The following is a 20421-nucleotide window of genomic DNA, read 5'->3' as shown; positions in this document are numbered from 1 at the left end:
GAATTCTGTATTACACTTTAATATCAAGCATTTCATATAACGGCTTGAAAATTTGGTGATTACTAATCAAAAAATGAGTTTAAGGTTGAATGAACGAATTGAATATTTAATGTCAAGTTTATTCCATCAATTCAAATGATTTTATTTTGTATTTTCAGAAAAATAATATCAAAGAATTGATTTAATAAATTGAAAAACAAATAACTAACATTTGTATCAGTTTACTGTAGGACACATTAGATTTATAATATTTAGCTTTTGGTTTAAACAGTTTTATAATTGATTTTGCTTTTGTTATAAATGATTTAGAAAAAGAAGGAACAGCGGGTAAGGGAAAAATGAAGGAGGAAGGATTAATAATATGAATAAAATCATTCTAGACAAAATACCATGTAATTGAAATGCTTATTTAGCAATAACAGAGAAATTAGCTTTAATCAGATCACCCAAACCAATCTCGATTTTATCACCAGGTTTTACAGAACCAGTTCCTGCAGGTGATCCTGTTAGAATAACATCTCCAGGTTCCAGGGTGAAAAATGAGCTTATGTGACTAATAATATACGGTATTTTGAAAATCATGTCTTTTGTGTTACCATCTTGTCTCATTTGTCCATTAACTGAACACCAAATTCGTTGATTTTCGATATCTGGAATCTTTTCTTTTGGGATAAAAGTGCCTACTGGACAAAAGGTATCAGAGCCTTTTGCTCGAGACCAGGGCATACCTTGTTCTTTTGCTTTTGCTTGCCAATCTCTGGCTGTCATATCAAGGGCAATGGTATATCCACCGACATGATCCCAAGCAGTGTTTTCTGCAATATCACTTCCTTTGAACCCAATGATAACAGCTAATTCGACTTCATGCTGTAAATCTGAACATTCCTTTGGATACTGTATTGATGTGAAAGATAAAGAAAAAATTTGGTTAATGAAACATCTGAATAGATGGTTAAATAAACAAGGAAACGATAAATATATGAATTGTGACAGTTGAATCAAGAGTTTCATTCAATTGAGTGCAATAATCACGGAATAATATAAAATTCAAAAGGCACTAATTCAATAGATATTTATGAAAGTCATTCTGTAGCATGTGGTCCAAGCTAACAGCCATAAACACTGCAATCTTAATTTAAATGGCTATATGAAAGCCTAAGAATTCGTGATTGTATAGACTCCAAGCTACTCGGGGAAAATTCAAGTCTGGAAGGAGGTTTTTTTCCTTGATTGAAACAATTGAGGTAAGTTTTCATAGATTCTGAAAGAAAGAAATGAGCCAGAAAAACAAGAACTGAAGCACACAAATCCTCGATAAAGCACTAGCAATAAAACCTGCCTGGCAACTCAATATTCATATGTTCTTCAGATGTCACATTATGGATTAGTTTTATCAATAATTAATTACTTTAATTGATGATCCATTGACTACGAAACTTGTTGGAGGCTTGAGAAAAATAACAGGACTTTCCGGCTTTCCGGCATATTTCATCTCTTTAACATGGCCACTAAAATCATTGAAAGAAGATTAATTAAATTGCAAAAATCAATAAAACAAGAAAATTATGCAGGTAAAATTTAAACTTACAGATAATTACGTCCAACACCAACAATTTTACGACTAAATTCAACAAAGTTAATGAGCCTCATATTGAAAAGCCTAAGAGAAGCACAATAATGAGTAGAAAACTGGACAGAGCTTAAACAGATTCGCCAAGTTGAACAAAATTGATTTAACCAGCGCACATACAAAACAGAATCGTCGATAAATATGCAAGAACAATTGCTGGTAATTTGATTAAATTTAAACAAAAGATCAAGTAAAATTAGACCTTATAATGCACAACGGAACAAAACATAAAGCATGAGTTTTTAACACAAATAGAAAATTTTGCAACCAAGGTTACCCGAGCGCGGGTAAAGTTGATTATTATTTTAATTTTGAGTTGGTTTTAATAAAATTAGCTGCTCTAGACTAAGAATAAAGTAATTAACGCTTTAAATTGTTGAATTTGGATTTTTTTTATTGTCATAAACAATCAACATGAATCAATAATCAATCATAACCATTAATAATCATTGAACTCTCATATTTCCGAAAAACCATTAAATGGACTTGGACATGAAATATTGATCAATATTCAATGAAATAGATTAAAAAAATTTACACTAATTGTTACTAATAGACACAGAAAAGAAAAAATTAAATCGATATCTTATTTATTCGCATCATGCAAGTTACATTGTATCAGCTGATTTCAGGTGGTTTGTTATTCTCACTGTGACTGGTTTACTGCATTTTCTTGTTTTTGTTTTTCACTTTACTTTGACTTATTTTGACATGTTTAGTACCAAATTAACGCATCTGGTCTTTAATAAAGCGTCCATCAATGTTAAAGCAATTATTTTAAATATCCGACCTTATTCGACCAATTATAACCTTGTTAAGTAAGTCATTTTATTTTACATGAGACTATTTTTATCCTTTATTTACCACTCCTTTTGTTTATCAATTGCGTATTTAGACTAATCAATGTTTCTTGTGTTTTATCTTTGTGATTCCATGTAACTGACAGATTAGCTGAAGTTGGAAGACTTGAAACTCCTAAATTAGATGGTAAATACGAAACTGGTCAATTATTTTTACACAGAGTCTTTGGTTATCGAGGAGTGACTCTATTTCCTTGGATAGCTAAAGTTTATGATAGAGATGTACCTAATCAGAGAGACGACATGTAGGTTGATAATTACTTTTTTGAAAATACTGTTCTATTGCATTCTCTAATTTTTACTATTTGTTTTCATATTTATTTACAGTAAGCTAGATGATTCAAGTGCTGGTTATAACCATGTCGGAAAAGAAGTGAAAGGTCACACTCATATTTATTATCAGGTTTTAATCGATTCTAGAGACTGTCCATTTGTGGTAAGTTGGTAAGAGGTGATAGATTTACCAATTCAAGTTTCACTTATTTTTCTAATTTCTTTCCAGAGAGCACAAACAGAAGCTGTTACATTTCTTGGCAATCAAGAAAATAGCCGGTCATTATATGCTATTCCCGGATTAGATTATGTTGCACATGAAGATATTTTACCTTATACCACCACTGATCGTCAACCAATACAACATGAATTATTCGAGAAATTTTTGGCTCGTGATCATGAACGAGACCCTCCTTTTGTCCCTAAAGATACTTTAAAAGCATGGCAAGAAAAAAATCACCCTTGGTTAGAGTTATCTGATGTCCATAAAGAAACCACAGAAAATGTTAGAGTAACTGCGATACCTTTTTATATGGGCTGCCGAGTTTCACCACAAGGAAATGTTTATTGGGTAAGAATCAACGCTATTCAATCTTATTGAATTACACTTGGATTGAGTATTTTAAATATATTCATTTTTTCTTGTCCTTTAGTGGAGGTATTGCATTAGACTTGAAAATTTAAGTGATCTTGCTGTACAGTTACGAGAAAGACATTGGAGAATTTTCAGTCTTTCAGGAACATTGGAGACAGTCCGAGGTCGTGGAGTTGTTGGTCAAGAGCCAATTTTATCCAAATCACAACCTGCATTTCAATACAGTAGTCATGTTAGTCTCCAATCAGCCAATGGTCATATGTGGTAAGTAATTTAAGCACAAATAATCAAAACCTCGAAAGCTTAAAGGACAAAGTTAATTAAAGATGTATCATTTATTTATTTTCAGGGGAAATTTCAGAATGGAAAGAGAAGATGGTTATACTTTCGATTGCAGGATTCCACCGTTTTCATTGGATAGCAAACAAGATCCAAATCCCCACAATTAAGATCATCTGTTAAACCTCTATTCTGCTTTTGTAATATAATCTATGTAATGACTGAAATTAAATTTTTTCGCTCCAAATTTTCGCAAAGCTCAGAGTTCCACAAAATTGAATGAAACCACTGAGCAATCTGTTTATTTATAACAGATATACATACGTGATTTAATACACACTCAATCTATCAAAATCAATGTTAAATTATTATATTGATTTAATCCACTCATGAGAACTGTATTGAACAAATGTATCAAATGATTCTGGAATCAATAATTGAAGAAAGGCCTCTGTGTAAAGCAGCAGCTAATGTTGGGTTGCAGGTAAGTGCATGATGATTTTGAGTAGGTTAAATGTTCATTTTTTTAATCAAAGTATAGTCATTAAATCGTTAAATGATGATTCCAATTATTCCGCAGTTAATGTATTAAGAATCTACCAGATGGCTCTTTGAGTTTAAAAGTAACCAATTTTCAGTTGCGGATCCGCTTTGCATTTTTGAGAAACCGCATCCACTTTCAATGCATTTAGATTAACCGAACTTCAGCTACAGAAAATCAGCTTTCATCTGATCTAATCCTAGATTCAATATTTCTCTGCATTTTCCCAACCAGTCTTCACTATTTACACATCTTTAGATTCAATTCTCGTTATCGTTTTCTATTGAAAATCAATCAGTGACTCAGGATATTATTCTCATGCTTTTGATGACCATTTTGTATTCTCTTGATCTGGACACACCTCACTACTCTTAATTGCAATATTGTTTAACCTCTTCTTAACTTCAAATGACTGACACAGTTTATCATCACTGAATCAACCATCTAAAGCCATCATTTTCTAAATTATATCTAATTTGTTGAACATACTCCTTCACTTGTATCACTATAATGAGTGATCAAGAAGTGAAAGGGAAGAAAAATGGTCGAGGTAGAGGTCGTGGAAAAGCATCAACAACCTCAACAACGACAACAGCAACTAAAACCACAGGAAGTAATTCAAATGCTACAGCTGCAGCTAGCACTGGTAAAAAAAGCAAAAAGAAGGGTTCATCCATAAAAGGAATCAGAACTGGTCGTGGTCGTGGTAGAAATAGGATTGAAGATTCTAGTTCAGATGAAGAGACTGTTGTAGTACCTAAAATAGAGCCAACTAACGGGGAAAATGAGACTCCTGTTGAAACTGCCCAAGAGATACCCATTGAGATGCCTAAAGAAAAAGTTTCCGATGAAAATTTTATCAATAGAATCCTCAAAGACGATAAACCGCTTTTTACCGAGTCTAATCATTTACCTTTGATCCATACCTTTCAATCTCCATCTTGTATGTATTGAGAATTTTTTACTTCATCTATCAAGTATTTTTAATCATATGCAAACTTTTCTTTTATAGTGAATTTCAAAGATGAAATCGACGATGACCTTACTCTGACGTTATCTTTCGTTGGTCCCAGAATTAATGTACCATTGCACAACAATAAGCCATTGACATGGAATCATAAAGTTAATCTCATCGGGGATAAATGTCCAAGCCCTCGCATTCACATTTGCGAAAAATGTGAACGTCCGATTTTACTCTATGGCAGACTAGTAAGCTTAATTTAAATTTTATTTCGTTCTTATCCATCTTGTGATTTTCATCATGTTTTTACACAACAACTGAAAATAATCTTTCTCTCAACTTCTTCTTTAGATACCTTGTAAACATGTTTTCTGTTATGACTGTGCCAAAGCTAATAACCCTCTTTGCCTTCGGTGTAATGATAAGGTCATAAGAGTAGAAAAGAATAAATTAGGAGCTGTTTTCATGTGCATTTATGAAAATTGCCGTCGTACATATCTTAGCCACAGAGATCTACAAGCTCACATCTCTCATCGACATCTCAGACGTTCATCATCTAACTTCAATTCATCTAATCAACTCTCTAAGCAATCACAGCAAGGAATTCCTATGGGGGCATCATGTTCTAGTAGTTCATTGACTGTTACATCGCCAACCACACTGGTCGGCTCTTCATCATTGAAAAATCCATTTCCTGTGCGAAGTAAAACAGTCCATAACAGTAGCTCTCTCAACAATTTCACTCACATCTCATCTTCTCGTGCAAACAGCTCCTCTATTCAATTATCTTCACTTGATGATCAACTTGGTAGTAATAACCACCAAACTCACCATAGTAGTCATAGCAGTAGAAATAAATTACTGAGTAATAAAAATTTTGTGATAAGTGGTAAATCGCCCAATTGTAATCCTCAAAATTTAAATAATCTACCTCGAAATAGTTTACCATGGCCAACGCCAAGTCAACCATCGTCAACAACATCATCTGCATCTTCATCATCCTTCACATCACCAACTCTTCCATCATCTCTTCCCATCACCAATTCATGGAATCTACCTTTGCTCTCGGATCCTCGTCAAGGATCCGCCATAAGTCGTCATTTCTACCCATAACGAAATACTTTTTGGTCATTTACCTTTGATTTTTAGAGCATGATTGTAATCATCAATCGTATTTCTTTTACAATTCAATTTGTAATCTAGTACGATAGTAGCTTGAAAATTGACTCTTCTCAAGTTGAACATACTTAAAATATTGTATTAAACTTTGTCTAAAACTCTGTATTTTGGGTCTTTTTGATTAATTTAAGTATTCTTAAAGTTTGAATCTTATTAAATTACTTCAGGTAAAAGTCGATTTGAATTAATCATTTTATTCTTTAAAAGTGAAACCAATTATAGTTTCATATATTACATTTTGTAAATTGACATTCTTCGGAACACGAAAAAATACACTATTTCGTACTTTCGATCTAATTATATTGGAAAAAATAAGATTTTTCATAATTGAATATTGCACCTTTTCCGATCAGATAATTATTGACATTATCCAACTTGAAATATCCGTAAGAAGTGTGATTATAATCGGAAAAAAACAGTAACTTGTTTCTTCTTATTAATATTTGCTCTCTTTCAAATTTCCAATACCCGCTTTTTACCACACAAAAGCATCCATTCTTCATGATAGACTCAATTTCAGTCCATAATTCTAGATTTCTGGTTTTTAATCTATTTTTTAATTACACTTTGAGTTTCTTTGATGGATGAAGCTTTTACAAATTCAACCAAGGCGCCTTTCAAAAGCAGCAGTAGCTCCTCCACTGAATTTTACATTGAATTGAAAATTGTTTTCAAGAGAAGATACTTTCGTTTTCTTCTTTCCTATTATTTTCAAAATATGAAATTATGTTTAAGTAAATTTATTAGGTGTAAATTGAATAATTTTTATTTTATTTTCTTAGTTAATAAATCTGTGGACAATAATTATTATTTTCACCATATAGATGACCATCCTATGTTGTTTAGGTCCTGACATACCTTACTATTTTTAATTGTTATACTGTTTAACCTCCTCTAAACTCCAAATGACTGACTTCGTTTATTATCATTGAATCAACTATTTATCACCATCATCTTTTAATTATTTCTAAATTTGTTCAACATTCTCCTTCACTTGTATCACTATAATGAGTGATCAAGAAGTGAAAGGGAAGAAAAATGGTCGAAATAGAGGTCGTGGAAAAGCTTCATCAACATCAACAGCGTCTAAAGCCACAGGAAACAATGGACCTAATGCTGCATCTACAGCTAGTACTGGTAAAAAAAGTACAACCAAGAAGAAAGGATTTCTCTTCTTCTCTCTTTTTTCATTCTTATTTAATCAAGGCCGGATAACTGCAAAAATGACTCCGAAAGAATCACTTGCTATTAAATTGGCTCAAAGACCGGACCGTCAAGTGTTGATAGAGAAAAATATTTTACCCGCAATGACTGAGGAGGAAAGACAAGAGTCAAGAGAAACAGTAAAAAGTACTCTTTCAAGGCGACTAAGTTCACGACCAACCATCGAGGAATTAGAGCAAAGGAATATACTCAAGCTTCAAACACCAGAGGAAATGTTATTGGAAAAGGAGCAAATAAAGAAGACACTCAATCGCAAGGTTGGCAAATATAAAGATAATTTTCTAATTTCTCTTTGTTTTCTTTTCAATCCTGGCTTACAACTTCCTTATTCTGGTTTTATTCAAATTTTATCAACCTTTTATATCCTTTCAGTATATTTTTCTGCATGCTTCCCTGTCTGGAGATTGTTTTGACTTTTTCTTCTTCTTCACCGAGACAATTTCAAGAGCATTTTCACTTTCCAATACTGTTCCTTTTCAGTCGATTCTTATTTTTGGTCTCTCCAATATTTTCATTTTCACTTTCAGTATCCAATTCTTGATTCCATTGATAAATCACTCTTGACAAGAGTTACTCTAATATTTATCATTCTCTAACTATCGGAAGAGAGTTCAACTCTATCATATAATATACAGTTGTTTCTCTGTTGTAACCACTTTATTGAAGAGCATTTGATCACCTCTCATTTTCACATCGTTAAAATAGGTTTTATCAAGAGATTTTCAGTCCGATCTCTTAATTTGCTAGTCTCATTGCAAACGATAACAATCAGGTATGATGTTAGATTAACTTAGAGGTTTATCCATCAACAAGCTTTTCATATTTCACCACAAATCCCCACTTCCCCTCTTTCCCTCTCTATCCCTATCTTTCCCTCACTCTCTTCCTAGATTTCAATAATAATTTAATTTAGAGGCAATTTATCAGTCCATTAGCCAAGTCATCAGCTCAACAATTTTCAATATGTTTTGATTGTAAATAAATATTGTAAACACATTGGATCAGTAAAAGTCGACATGTAATCGTATGCTCCTTATACGGTGAAACCCATAAATGGGATTGACAAAGAAGCAAATTTAGATTCATTCAATGTTTTTTCAGTTTGATTTTTTGTGCATCGTCGCTTTTAATTGATTACTGTTTAAAAAAGCTTACAATTGCTTGGTTGATCACTCACTTTACAACGATATATTGTTTCACTCTTTCAATCTCATCAATAGAAACAGTAGTAACAAAGACAATAATACGAGAATAAGCACAAACATGATTCAAGTTAGGAACAAAAATCATTGTGTGATAATCCTTGCATCTCTTTCCCAGCCACTCCAAATTTCCATGTAAACATAGTTTATACACAAAACATAAATTCATCTCTGACTTTTCATCATGATAATCAAGAGGTGCTTGTCACTCTACTAAATCTATCTAAGAAAGTCTTATCTCCTTGGAGTGTTTTTTTGAGGTATCATTTTGGAACGAATCAGATGAAAGGGTAAACGCAATTGATCAGCAAACTACAAGTAATGGTCATACTTAGCAATCTATAACCATTTCGATCACTCATCCAATGATAAATCAGGTTCCATGACAAAATGATTGTCATTACTGTTAATTTTTGTGATCATTAAATTAGCAATTTCATCTGGTTCACCAGAAATGCCAAAAAATGTTCAATCTCAATTGACAGTGTTTTCTGTACCCACACCATCACTTTGTGATTGCAATTGTGAAAATAATTTCCATGAGTTTGTCATTTTTTACTTTATTCATAATACAATGTAAATGTAAATGATAGTCATTCAGTTTTTGATTCTGTTATTTGCTGAGCTTTTCCAAGTCCATTGAGAGTATTAAAAGGATGGTCTCTCCTTGTTTCCATTGTATGTCCCATTTTGTTACCTTGATGGTAAAACCATTAACCATTATCAGGCACAATCACAGGATTCAACAACCATGTTTGCCAAATTTTTTTGAAACAAATAGCCACTTTCATTAACATAGATCAATGAAATGTTAGACATTTCCCGTGGAGAACAGCAAAGGTTGATTATTGATGAGTACTTTTGGACAACCGTTGTATGATGATATCGAGCATGAGATATATCACATTTACCTATTTAAATCAAACAACAAAATGATCAATTTCTGATTGAATGTGAAAAACAATTTCAATTTGTCTGATACTTTACCTTTACAGTAATTAGCATAATAGCCAGGCGGTTGGACAATCCAATTATCCCAACCAATTTGAGTAAAATTAACATAAAAACTTTCTCGGCAACATGATGAGGTATTTTTAGTTGCATTACAATCAACTTTTCGTCTTCTCCTGGAAGCCTGTTGAATAAATCAAAATCAATTGATTAGTTAACTTTCAGATTTAATGTTTTCAAAATTAAGTAAATTCAGTGTTTCATTGTTTTATGTAAAAACTCATTTCTATCGTGTCCAGACAATGACAGTTGAACCTTTCCATTGTCAATTATGTATTACAATAATGTTAGGTGACAATCTGATGAATATTATCATGCTTGGTTACCTGATATACTTGTCTAGCTTTTCATAGTTTACAAATTATGGTTATTCAGATAAACAGTTTTGCTGTTTTGTGGTGAAAAAAATTCACATAAAAAGCTTTTCCATCATCAATCCTTTTGTTCATTATTTATGAAACAATCATCTTTATTAACCTTGCAATGCAATTCACTTTTCAATCACTTTCTACCATGAAAATCGCTTTCAAATGATTCATTCTATGGAAAAAATTATGAAATTGTTGTCAACGGAAAAGTGTAAACTTAATGTTTCCGTCTTTTAAAGCAACAATTACTTGATTAACTGATCAAATTTCAATGAATCAACTTTATCAATGAAATTCTTTTACTACTTTTCAATATTGATTTTCATCAAACTGTTGATTGAGTTTTTATAACAAGTTTCTGACATTTTTTATCATCGATGAGATGAAATCAAATTCCTGTTCAACTTGAATGCAACTTTTTACGAAAAAAAAATTCTAATTAAATATTGCATGAAATTTACACGAAAATTTCAATATCGTCATCAGCATTATTGATGAGTAGCTGAAACTTTACATGATCATGATTTGCCAATATTTGAATGAAAATCACTTAATTTCATCTATTTTTTTCTCCATAAAAAGCTTTGCTCATCTTGAAATTGATTATTCATCACAATTAGATTGATAAGTTTCAATATCTAAATCCTGAGTTTCGGTTTAACTTTCCCTTTGAACATCAACTGAATCATATGCAATGACAATGAAAGTGAAGCTTAAACCTGTCATTCCTTTAATCTGAATTACTTCTCAATCAGCATCTCATGTGACTAAATAAGTGTATTAAATGTAAAGTGAAGTGTAAAGTCAGCAAGAATGCGAAAGTGAAAAAAGACACTTCATTGAGCGAAACAATTAACGTAACAATCAAATGTAAATAGATTAATAAATTAGCCAGTTCAATCAAATTAAGGACATTCTAATCAATCAGTTTCAAATGTTGCCGTTTTGGATACAAAAACATTGAAAATCAATTTCAATGATTTCATAAATTTCCAGATTTTTTCATCTCAACATTGTTTCCTCAATTCATTGAATTGGGTTTATTAGTTTATCTCAACATTGTAAATGCTTGTAACAACTAATCATTTTAGTTTCTTAATACAATTTTGTAATTGTTTCAATTGAACTCAAGTGTTATTGATTTGTAATAACCTTTAATCAGCCTTTTCACTGCACATGTTGATTAATGATAGTTGCCTCAGTTGATTCAAGTCACAATCGTTGATATCTGTTAATCATTGTCTATTTTAAAATTCATGTAACGTTCATTTTCAATGTTATCAAGTCTTTCAGTTTACTGAACAAAACTGAAAAGTTGAACAATTTACTCAAACATGTTGAACACACATTGATTGCTCATCTCTAATTATCTCTTTTTTTCGTTAATCACATTCACACAAATTCATTTGATGTTTAAATAAGATTCAATTTTGCTCTCTTGGTTACTTACCGAGATGTAATTAAATTCAATTGTCATTAGTGAAGAATGCAATTTAGCCGATGAAGTCAACGTTTCAATTACGATCATGGGTTGACCTTCCAACTGATTCCACTTGTATTTCAATATAAGTTGACTCAAATCATATTCCCGCCATTCATATTCATCATTCAGAGTATTATCAGTGTACCTTAAAGGATTACTTGCACCATCATTGATCGGTTTAATGCGCTCAAAGTGATCATCATAACTTGAATTGGTTGTTGAATCGCTTCTCTTTTTAGTCAACATTAAACTGATCGTTTTATCATTGGACTCACTGTTAGACATTTTAGTGAATAAGGTCACTTTCCGAAAAGGATATCGTTTAATATCAATATCAAGGGTCATGTTGAAAGTTGCACTTGAAGAGCCACTTTTAATTGGTAACAAGAATAGTTTATCACTTTCATCTGTTTCATCCATATCATAATAGTCTTGACGAGATGCTTGATTCTTGTTAGGATCCGAATGAAGTTGCCGTAATTCCAATATTTGGCTATCTAAAGAATCACAGAGAAAAACGAGATTAATCAAAGTTCCAGATAAAGTTCCTTTCTTTTTTCCTCCAAATTTTCATTGAAAATTTCAATTTACCAATTAATCTTCCGGCTTCATTCAATGTAATCATAATCACTCTTGTTTACAATATTGAAATCTTTTCATCTAAAAACATTTTGATCATAAAAAAGTCAACAATCTTTACTCTCTCCATCTTCACCGTTTCAAGTGTCTTGTCCATTCTTTTGCCTTCTCTTCATTTCAATGGTAAATCAGCTGAAAACATTATCACTTACATGCTTCATGATCCATCTTTGGTCTTATTGATGGAGCTCTATTTAATCCCAATTTGTGTAAAATTTTCATTTTAATATATTCCAATCTCAATTGTAATTCCTCTTTCACTGGATCCCGTTTGAATAGGTTAAAACTGAATGGTCTGAATGAGGGTGAAGGTACTTTTTGCTTAAGAGTATCAATCAATGGTGTTTTAAATGAATTAATTATTGGAGTTTCGGAAATTTGTTTTATTCCATATTCAGGGTTATCCTTCTTTTCTGGAACCACTGTTGATGATTCCGTTAACACTGGTTTCACTATTGATTCAGTTGTTGTTGCTGGTGAGAGTGTCGTTATCAATTCAGACGATTCTGAATGATCACTCAATGAGGTTGTTGATGATAAAAAATTCCTACCCGATTCAACATAACTCAAAATGTGTCGAAAAATTGACCCGCCAGTCGAAAGATCACTAAACAATTTACTACTTGTCGTTAAATCGCCAATCAATTGGCAATCAATTTGATTCGATTGTTGACTTACACTTAAAGTTAATGTAATAAATATTAACACAGTCAACCGTTTATCAAAAATAACTAATTGGAGCATTTTATACATTATTTGGTTCAAATTAGCAAATTAAATTAATTGTTGAAATTTGTTGCACAAATCAATTATACAAAAACAAAAGGCAAAAAGATTGAACAATCAAAGTCAATTGAAATTACTAAATTTAAATAAAATTTACTATTTGAGTAAAATTGAGAGTGAAAAAGGCATTGATTTAGAGCTAATTTTTGATGTTAAATTGACGATGAAATTGATGTTTGAGTTGATTAAATTTGGTGTCGTTTCAATTGTTTGGCACATTTTAAGTAAATCATTTGGTTGATTGTGTTTAATTTATTGATAGATTGAAAGAAACTAGGAAAAATGTGATGAAAAATGTTTCGTTTTCACCTTTGATTTGAGGAAAATGTAAAATCATTTTGCTCGTTGAAATTGTATTTGAACATTGAAAGTAGCAAAAAAATGTGTTTTTGATTCACTTAATTATATTTTTGCTATTTTATCATCAACTTATTTCATCCAGTTTATCATGTTCTCCCTTCATCAGCTCACTCCTCATCTTAATCTTCATTTCTCACTTATTTTTTGATATCTTATTGATAAAAATGTGCATAGCAACAAACATATCTTAAATCCAAGGATCAACTTTAAGAACTTATTTGAATCGTTCGCATTCATCTTCCTCCTCCTTCCTCATCATCCTAATCATTTTCATCATCCTTTCTCATATCAACCAGAATCGTTGTAACAATTGAACTCGTCCTTTGTGATTTGTCCTCATTTGTCCCTTATTTAGGTCTAAATTGATCCACCTGAATATCATGATAGTGGACATTTCTGGTATTCACTTGGAGATGAAACTAATAGAGTTTACTGATTGTAACCTAATAATCTTGACATACTTACAGTTTTTCCTAAGAGTTACATTTTAACCATTCAACATTGTATTCACTTTGGAAAATTGTTTTTAATTGTTGAATAAAGTGAGGAAAGAGTTGCTCTGGAAATGAAATATTGTTACAAATTGAATCTAAGGTTAGGTTTTGTCATAAATGAGACCAATCCCAACAAATCAACCTTTTATTTCTCACTCGTTTAATCTGTTCATCATTACGGTTCAATGTCGAACCTATTTTAAGATTAAATCGATGGTTTACGTTTTTTCATGTCATAACCACCATAAACGATCATGATCGTGTTCAGAAGAAAGAACGGGAAGAATTGAAAGTGTAATGTTGATGATTAAAAATGTTGCTATTCAATTGCTCTCCATCTTCTCTGATTGTTCATTAATTAGATTAAGTTGTCACTAAAGTTGCCTAAAAGCGAGCGTGAAATTGTTTAACCATGAAAGTTTTGATAAAAAACTAGTAATTTGTATCACACTTCTGCTTCAATACAATAATTGTTCAATACCAAATCCATTCCTTGCAATTGTGGTTTTATGTTTCAATTTTTTTCCCTTAATCATTTCTAACGGGTTGGAACCAATGATTCCACTCAATGATTTAAATTGTTTCGCTAATTTTTCGTTTCCATGTTAACACCAACTTGTAAGCCAGTTTTGTATTCCAAATTGCTATCAAGTAAATTGTAAATGCTTTTTATTAATTCATGTTTACTTTTCATTTTATTCAATAGTTAAGTTTCCGTCCCACATTAGAAGAGCTCAAGGAACGTAAAATCATCCGTTTTAATGACTATGTTGAAGTGACCCAAGCACACGATTACGATCGAAGAGCAGACAAACCATGGACAAGGCTGACTCCAGAAGATAAGGTATGATTCGTCCTTAAATTGGCATTAATTTGCTAAACCAGATTCAAGTAATGGTTGAGGAAATTTCTAGTTGAAATTTTCATAAATCATAACAAATTAACTGGATATTTATTGTAAATTAGCAAATTTTAATGACCAATTTGACGCTCTTAAACATTTAATTCATAATTCTAATTCCAATTTCTTTCTCTTTATCTCTTCCAGGCTGCTATCCGTAAAGAACTTAATGAGTTTAAAAGCTTAGAAATGGCTGTTCATGATGAAAGCCGACACATGATAAGGTACTGGACTGAATATGGACAAATTGAGGCTCAATTTTACGGACTCGTTTCCTTCCCATTGACTTTTGAATTCATTATCAACACTGTTTTTGCTTACATGATCAGATATTTTGTATAAAAAAAAGTAGAAACACATTCTAAGAGAAAGATTAGTTTAACGTCTTGTTTACTCATCTCCTTGAATTATGAGTTAGTTTAACTTGCGATTAACATTGTAAAGACAAATATATCGACTACAGAGGAATACAATGATATTATTTCACTTCCTCCTAGATAAACGTAGAACGGTGCTTAAGTCGAGATACAATCTATTTTCAGAAGACTCTTATTACTTTACATATTGTTTCATCTTCAAATCAACAATCCAAAAAGGACTCTACACCTATTAATTATCAGAGAAACTTGTCAACAACTATTATCTTAAAATTGATGGGTTCAATTCTTATTCTGACCTTGCTTAATGATTGGAATAACAAAGATTTATTTTATTATTAGATTTGATGCTAATTCAATTTTTATTTCCATTCCTTTAATTCTAGATTCCATAAACCGTAAGGAGCAAGAAGAAGCAAATGTTATGATAACACGATTTTTATTGTGGATCCAAGCAAGCAAATCAATGTTTCCAATGATTGGTCAGAGGAACCAAGAAGAAACACGGCAACAATTAATTACGATTTTATAAAAAAACCAAATGGTGCAAAAAAAGAAACGAAAAAATGTTGATCAAGATTGATTTTCCTGTAAATTGTGATCTCGCCAACAACGAGGATTCTCAATGGTATCCTGAAATGTGCCAACATCTTTTATATTATCAAGTGTATTTAAACCAGTTAATTAGTTTAATTTATTGACAAAATGTGTAATAATTGGGCTGACAGAAAACGAGGGAAAAAAGAGGCTTAAATTGTGACCCGAAAGCGCAACAATCCATTTTTGAAGTAACAAAGCCAACTATCAATTCAGGATTCAATCAACTACAGCAAAGGATTAGGTGATGATCGAGGAATCGAGCGACTTTATGTCCATTAAGTTGTCCTGTTAAATTGTTTTTGTATTATTATGTTTATTATTATATTATTATATTGTTGTGATTATTTCATCTTCAATCTTTCCTATCATTATCATTTTTGCTTCCTTTCAATCCTTCACTATCTCTCTCTCTGTATAACCTTTCATCTGTCAACCTTTTTTCATTCCAAAAAACAATTCTCTTTTCTCTCTTCCTTTTCTTGTTCTTCTTTCAAAAGTCTTAACGATTCTTCCAAAGAAACCAACAAAAAAGTCATTACACATAAATCTCTATTGCAACTCTTTCTTTTTATGTCTAAACACAATTTGATTTTAATGTTTATAAATCATGAATCAACTAAATAATTAATTCATAAGACTTGTTAATAATAATCGCCGACTTCGTCTGTATCATTTTATTTTCCCCTTTCAATGTTCATTTCAACTTTACGCATTCATTACCAACAAAGCATCATTTTTTAAACTTCAAATTGACAAATTTGATCATTTCAAAATCTATCCTGTAAATTATGCAATCAATTATCAACTGAGAAGCTCAACTGTAAACACTATTAATTAAATAAATAAGATTATTTAAAAAAATCCAGTTCAAATGAAAGGAAAAGGTATGAAGTTAAGAAAATTTAAACTTGGCGGACAAAAATCTGCAAGGATTTTGAGGCAATTTTGTCACATTGTTATTCCATCGCATTAAAAACAAACGTTTAGCTTGATTAGTTCTAATTATAATCAGCTATTCAGTGTAATAACTTTTTCGTGATTAAAGGTTGAATTATTAATAATTTTAGCAACTAAACACCACGTGGGTCCCACCTTGTCAATAATGTTGATCACATGTTTACTTGCCAATGCTTTCATCTGTTTGTGTTCACTGTTGTGTTGATAACTATTTTTGTCTCTTCTTTTTTTAAATCAAATCTATTTGTTTAATTCATCTGATTTATGTGTAAATATATTGTTTATATCTATTTCGGTTTTACTTGAGTTTTGCTTTTTTGTCACATCGCATCATCTAAATACTTGAAAACCAGATGAAAGGTTATCTTTACGTTCGCTTGATTAGCCAGCATGTTTACATTAATCTGTACCAAAGATTAAGAAAAATACATTTCTTTTGTGATCATTGGTATTATCGTAATCCTCTTGTTTCATTGCTAATAAGACGACTTCAACCTAGACTATTCACCTTGCGGTCACTCAATTTGACTGCCTGTCAACGGCCAAAGTATTCGCCCTGGTTAATGTTATCTGGTGTTTCGTGTCACTTTTGGAATAATCAAGGTATCAAAGAAGACGAGATATGGGAATCAGTCAGTGATTTTGATAAATTGTTCCCTTCATTCAATCATCCTGCTAAAGATTCACATTCATCGACACCTCATAAAACAAAGATAGAAATACCATGTCCATTTAATAATAGAAGTAAACTTGACGAATCTGGTGAGGACCATGGATCATCAGATGAGGATGAAGACAGTCATAATGAGTTAAATAATGCAAATAACATTACAAGTGATAGCGATGAAACTAAAAAATTACTTACTGGCAAAGGCTGGGAACCTATAATATTGAGAGATAATTTTCAAGTCTGGAGACGAGAAATTAATTCAAATGGGACATACCAATATAAAGGTAGGTAGATTAATGTGAAATCTTGTCTATAAGTATCATTAATCTCATTTGCATCTTGTTTTACAGTTTTCGGAACATTCACTGATGTACCTGCTATAGCCTTTTTCACAGTTCAAAGGGATTTAGACTATAGAAAGTCATGGGATAAGCTAGTTATTAAATTAGAGGTTGTAGATAAACAGAATGAGTTCAAAAAAGCACGGAAAGGTGATCAAATAATCGATTCGGGAAATGAAGTTATCCATTGGGTGATGCATTATCCTGTAAGTTATTGATCTAATTTTATTTCTACGGACTATTTCAGTGTTCCAGAATTTGTATTTCCATCCGCAGTAAATACCAATCATTTTACTAATCAGAATCTCTTTTCTTTTTTTTCAGTTTCCAATGTATAGTCGTGATTATTGTTATGTGAGACGATCAATAATTGATTTCAAAAACAACATAATTGTCCTAGTCTCTCGATCTGTTGACCATCCAAAATGCCCGGTTTCTGATAAATACGTACGAGTCAACGAATATGAATCGCAAATGGTGATAAAACCACACACAACCTTTGATGCAAATGGATTTGATTACGTATTAACTTATTTTGATGATCCTCGATCAGCCTTTCCTAATCCAGCATACAATTGGATGGCTGCCTCAGGAGTTCCTAATTTTGTTGAATCATTGCACAAAGCAGCTTTACAGTTGAACAGAAGGGATAAAAAGAGTTCGAATAATAGCCTAGACAATAATAACCATCATAAAAATGGTAATTCTTTAAACAATCTGTACATTCAATGTATCACTTTCAATCGACCTCAACAAGAGAAAATTGATTGTTAATCTCGTAGTTTCGCTTTTTCTCATTTACCTTTTCGTTTAAATATCAGTCTAAAATACATATTTATTGTTGATTATTCTTCTGTTGATAGTATAAATAGCTCTGGCTCTCATTAAATCAAGAATTTAATTGCCAAGTCCATTTCCTTGCAATCGGATGCTTAACTGGAATCAGAACAGAGGAAATTAATACCTCATTTCATCCATAGGCAACTCCATCGAGATAAATGGATAATAATTATCAACTCAAGTCTATCAGATCACATAACTGAATGGATTACCCAATGGAACCTAAGTCAAAAGAATTGGATTTGATAATGATTGCTCCATTCCGGTTATTCCCAGCAAATCAATCAACTTATAGAATGCTGTTTTCCCAACCAATAATCAAGCATTTAGTAGCTCACAAGATGTCTCTACAAGTTCAATAAAGTGATTTGTCAAGAAGAAATGAGGAATCAAAATTGAAACAATCTAAAGTATGATGATAGATGATTGTTGATCAAAACTGGAATCTGCCAACCATCCAAATGTTTATCTGGTTAAATCTGTATCATAAATCAACTTGAACACAGGAGCCGCAAAAGATGTAAATACAAACAAATAGCTCAAAAAACTCCAACATCAAGGATTTATCTGAAATTAATACAAATTATAAACCAAATCAATCATCACCAAACCCAATATTGTTGGTTAATAACTGTATATTGTAATAAGCATAAATGCATCACAAAAATATTGTGTGATAATTGCTTTTGATTTAAGCTTCAATAATAAAAATTAAAGGCAATTGATAAAATTAAAATAAGCTAATTTGTCCATCAAACCAGTCTAGACATTGAATCGGATAAAATGTCTTGAGCCTAATCCGTTAAATTGATAATCATTGTTGTCAAATGAATTGAAATAATCTAGTTGTTACCTGATAATTCAGGTCGACGATAAATTGCGCATGAGCCTATTACAAGCCTGTCAGAACTGAAATCCTGTTGAGTTGAAATTCAAATTATCAGGTGAAACATTGGATAGACGAAACACATCTTACACCAGAATAGTTACTCCATCATTAAAGGTTGAGATAGTTCAACACTTCTCAACATTAACTTTTATTTTTTCATTTTTTCCTTCTTAGTTTAAAACCATTTTAGTTTCAATGTTAACACATTTTATAATTAACTTTAAAATCGGATCAATGTTTAATTGTAACAAAATCAACAATTTCAATGTTTCAAAGTTTTCCATTTTGTCTCTGTTAAGTGTAATTGTTAAGTTTAACTGTTAAGTGTTGGTTCAAATGTATTTTGGTTTAAACCCATAACTCAATTGAAACCCAATTGTTCAAGCGTTGTGAACGTTCAACAAAGTGATCTAACAAAGTGAAATTAATTGTAACAATTAACAAATAATGGCTTCTTCTTCTGGAAATTGTGTCAACTTCTCAACTATACCTTTACAAAATTCAATTGAGCATAAGGTAAGTTTGACAGTTTTAATTGAACAACAATTGTGGAACCATTTTTAACTTCACTTATTAATCCAATTGAACAGCCTAAATGAAGCTCTTGAAAGCGTGAAATTAAAAGTTAATCAAGTGAACCTTGTGACAATAAGATTCAATTGATTTGTTTGTCAAACCCTTTAATCAATCGACTATTGATTAATGTACAAGTTTTAATTGTGCAACAGATCGTTCATCCATAGTGAATAAAAACCAGGAAAATGATTTAACCGGTTAACAAGGTTTCGGTCAAAATTAATGGGCAACATTTATTCAAGCAAAGACAGTTTACCGTCAAATTTGATGGCTCAAGTTTACTGACCATTGTCAGCTTTTCATTATTGGCAACAAATTGGTTAAAGTGTAGCTCAGTCAAGTGCTACATTTCAAGGGAAAAATCATTATTCAATTTAACTCTAAT

At 31.6% G+C, this 20421-nt stretch overlaps 7 protein-coding genes across 10 annotated transcripts in view; 5 read left to right on the top strand and 2 right to left on the bottom strand.

Moving 5' to 3' along the window:
• Window positions 1-85: 85 nt before the first annotated feature.
• LOC107368805 (oxaloacetate decarboxylase, mitochondrial) lies at window positions 86-1862 on the bottom strand. Its single transcript, XM_015936695.3, has 3 exons — window positions 1589-1862; window positions 1409-1508; window positions 86-894 (listed from the first exon to the last, which is right to left on the bottom strand). The coding sequence occupies exons 1-3, from the start codon at window positions 1648-1650 to the stop codon at window positions 406-408; spliced, it is 651 nt and encodes a 216-aa protein (XP_015792181.1). The 5' UTR covers window positions 1651-1862; the 3' UTR covers window positions 86-405.
• Window positions 1863-2271: 409 nt separating this feature from the next.
• On the top strand, window positions 2272-3884 carry POLDIP2 (DNA polymerase delta interacting protein 2). Its single transcript, XM_015936685.3, has 6 exons — window positions 2272-2448; window positions 2577-2735; window positions 2818-2926; window positions 2993-3334; window positions 3417-3622; window positions 3708-3884. The coding sequence occupies exons 1-6, from the start codon at window positions 2342-2344 to the stop codon at window positions 3805-3807; spliced, it is 1023 nt and encodes a 340-aa protein (XP_015792171.1). The 5' UTR covers window positions 2272-2341; the 3' UTR covers window positions 3808-3884.
• A 515-nt stretch (window positions 3885-4399) lies between these two features.
• On the top strand, window positions 4400-6423 carry Hakai (E3 ubiquitin-protein ligase Hakai). Its single transcript, XM_015937467.3, has 3 exons — window positions 4400-5121; window positions 5191-5387; window positions 5491-6423. Exons 1-3 carry the CDS (start codon window positions 4689-4691, stop codon window positions 6250-6252), a joined length of 1392 nt encoding a protein of 463 aa, XP_015792953.1. The 5' UTR covers window positions 4400-4688; the 3' UTR covers window positions 6253-6423.
• A 590-nt stretch (window positions 6424-7013) lies between these two features.
• On the top strand, window positions 7014-16414 carry LOC107367650 (phosphatase and actin regulator 2). The gene is made up of 4 exons (XM_015935385.3): window positions 7014-7799; window positions 14592-14729; window positions 14934-15010; window positions 15550-16414. Exons 1-4 carry the CDS (start codon window positions 7326-7328, stop codon window positions 15563-15565), a joined length of 705 nt encoding a protein of 234 aa, XP_015790871.1. The 5' UTR covers window positions 7014-7325; the 3' UTR covers window positions 15566-16414.
• Window positions 9285-13435, bottom strand: LOC107367642 (protein dawdle). The gene is made up of 4 exons (XM_015935372.3): window positions 12398-13435; window positions 11574-12103; window positions 9732-9879; window positions 9285-9655 (listed from the first exon to the last, which is right to left on the bottom strand). Exons 1-4 carry the CDS (start codon window positions 12996-12998, stop codon window positions 9468-9470), a joined length of 1467 nt encoding a protein of 488 aa, XP_015790858.1. The 5' UTR covers window positions 12999-13435; the 3' UTR covers window positions 9285-9467.
• Window positions 16415-16728: 314 nt separating the features above from the next.
• LOC107369800 (stAR-related lipid transfer protein 7, mitochondrial) lies at window positions 16729-19082 on the top strand. 3 transcript variants are annotated; one of them, XM_015937792.3, is made up of 4 exons: window positions 16729-17674; window positions 17741-17937; window positions 18056-18431; window positions 18595-19082. In XM_015937792.3, the coding sequence occupies exons 1-4, from the start codon at window positions 17074-17076 to the stop codon at window positions 18597-18599; spliced, it is 1179 nt and encodes a 392-aa protein (XP_015793278.1). In that variant the 5' UTR covers window positions 16729-17073; the 3' UTR covers window positions 18600-19082. The 3 variants fall into 3 exon arrangements, with proteins under 3 accessions (XP_015793278.1, XP_015793270.1, XP_015793264.1); XM_015937784.3 differs by having other exon boundaries at window positions 16918-17674; window positions 18712-18953; XM_015937778.3 differs by lacking the exon at window positions 18595-19082 and having other exon boundaries at window positions 16918-17674; window positions 18056-18512.
• Window positions 19083-19503: 421 nt separating this feature from the next.
• LOC107367742 (uncharacterized) overlaps window positions 19504-20421 on the top strand; it is a 69489-nt gene continuing 68571 nt past the window's right edge. Inside the window, exon 1 of one of the 2 annotated variants that reach the window (XM_015935500.3) lies at window positions 19504-19976. In XM_015935500.3, coding sequence (XP_015790986.1) covers window positions 19908-19976 — 69 coding nt within the window. In that variant the 5' untranslated portion in view covers window positions 19504-19907. The remainder of the gene's footprint in view (window positions 19977-20421) is intronic. The other variant, XM_089270217.1, reaches the window with a different exon arrangement.

Source organism: Tetranychus urticae, chromosome 1, assembly GCF_039701765.1.
Source record: "Tetranychus urticae isolate SD_2017Ah chromosome 1, NJAU_TeUrti_SD_1.0, whole genome shotgun sequence".
In the NCBI taxonomy this organism is placed as follows: Eukaryota; Metazoa; Arthropoda; class Arachnida; order Trombidiformes; family Tetranychidae; genus Tetranychus; species Tetranychus urticae.
This window is presented reverse-complemented; position numbering and strand designations above follow the sequence as displayed.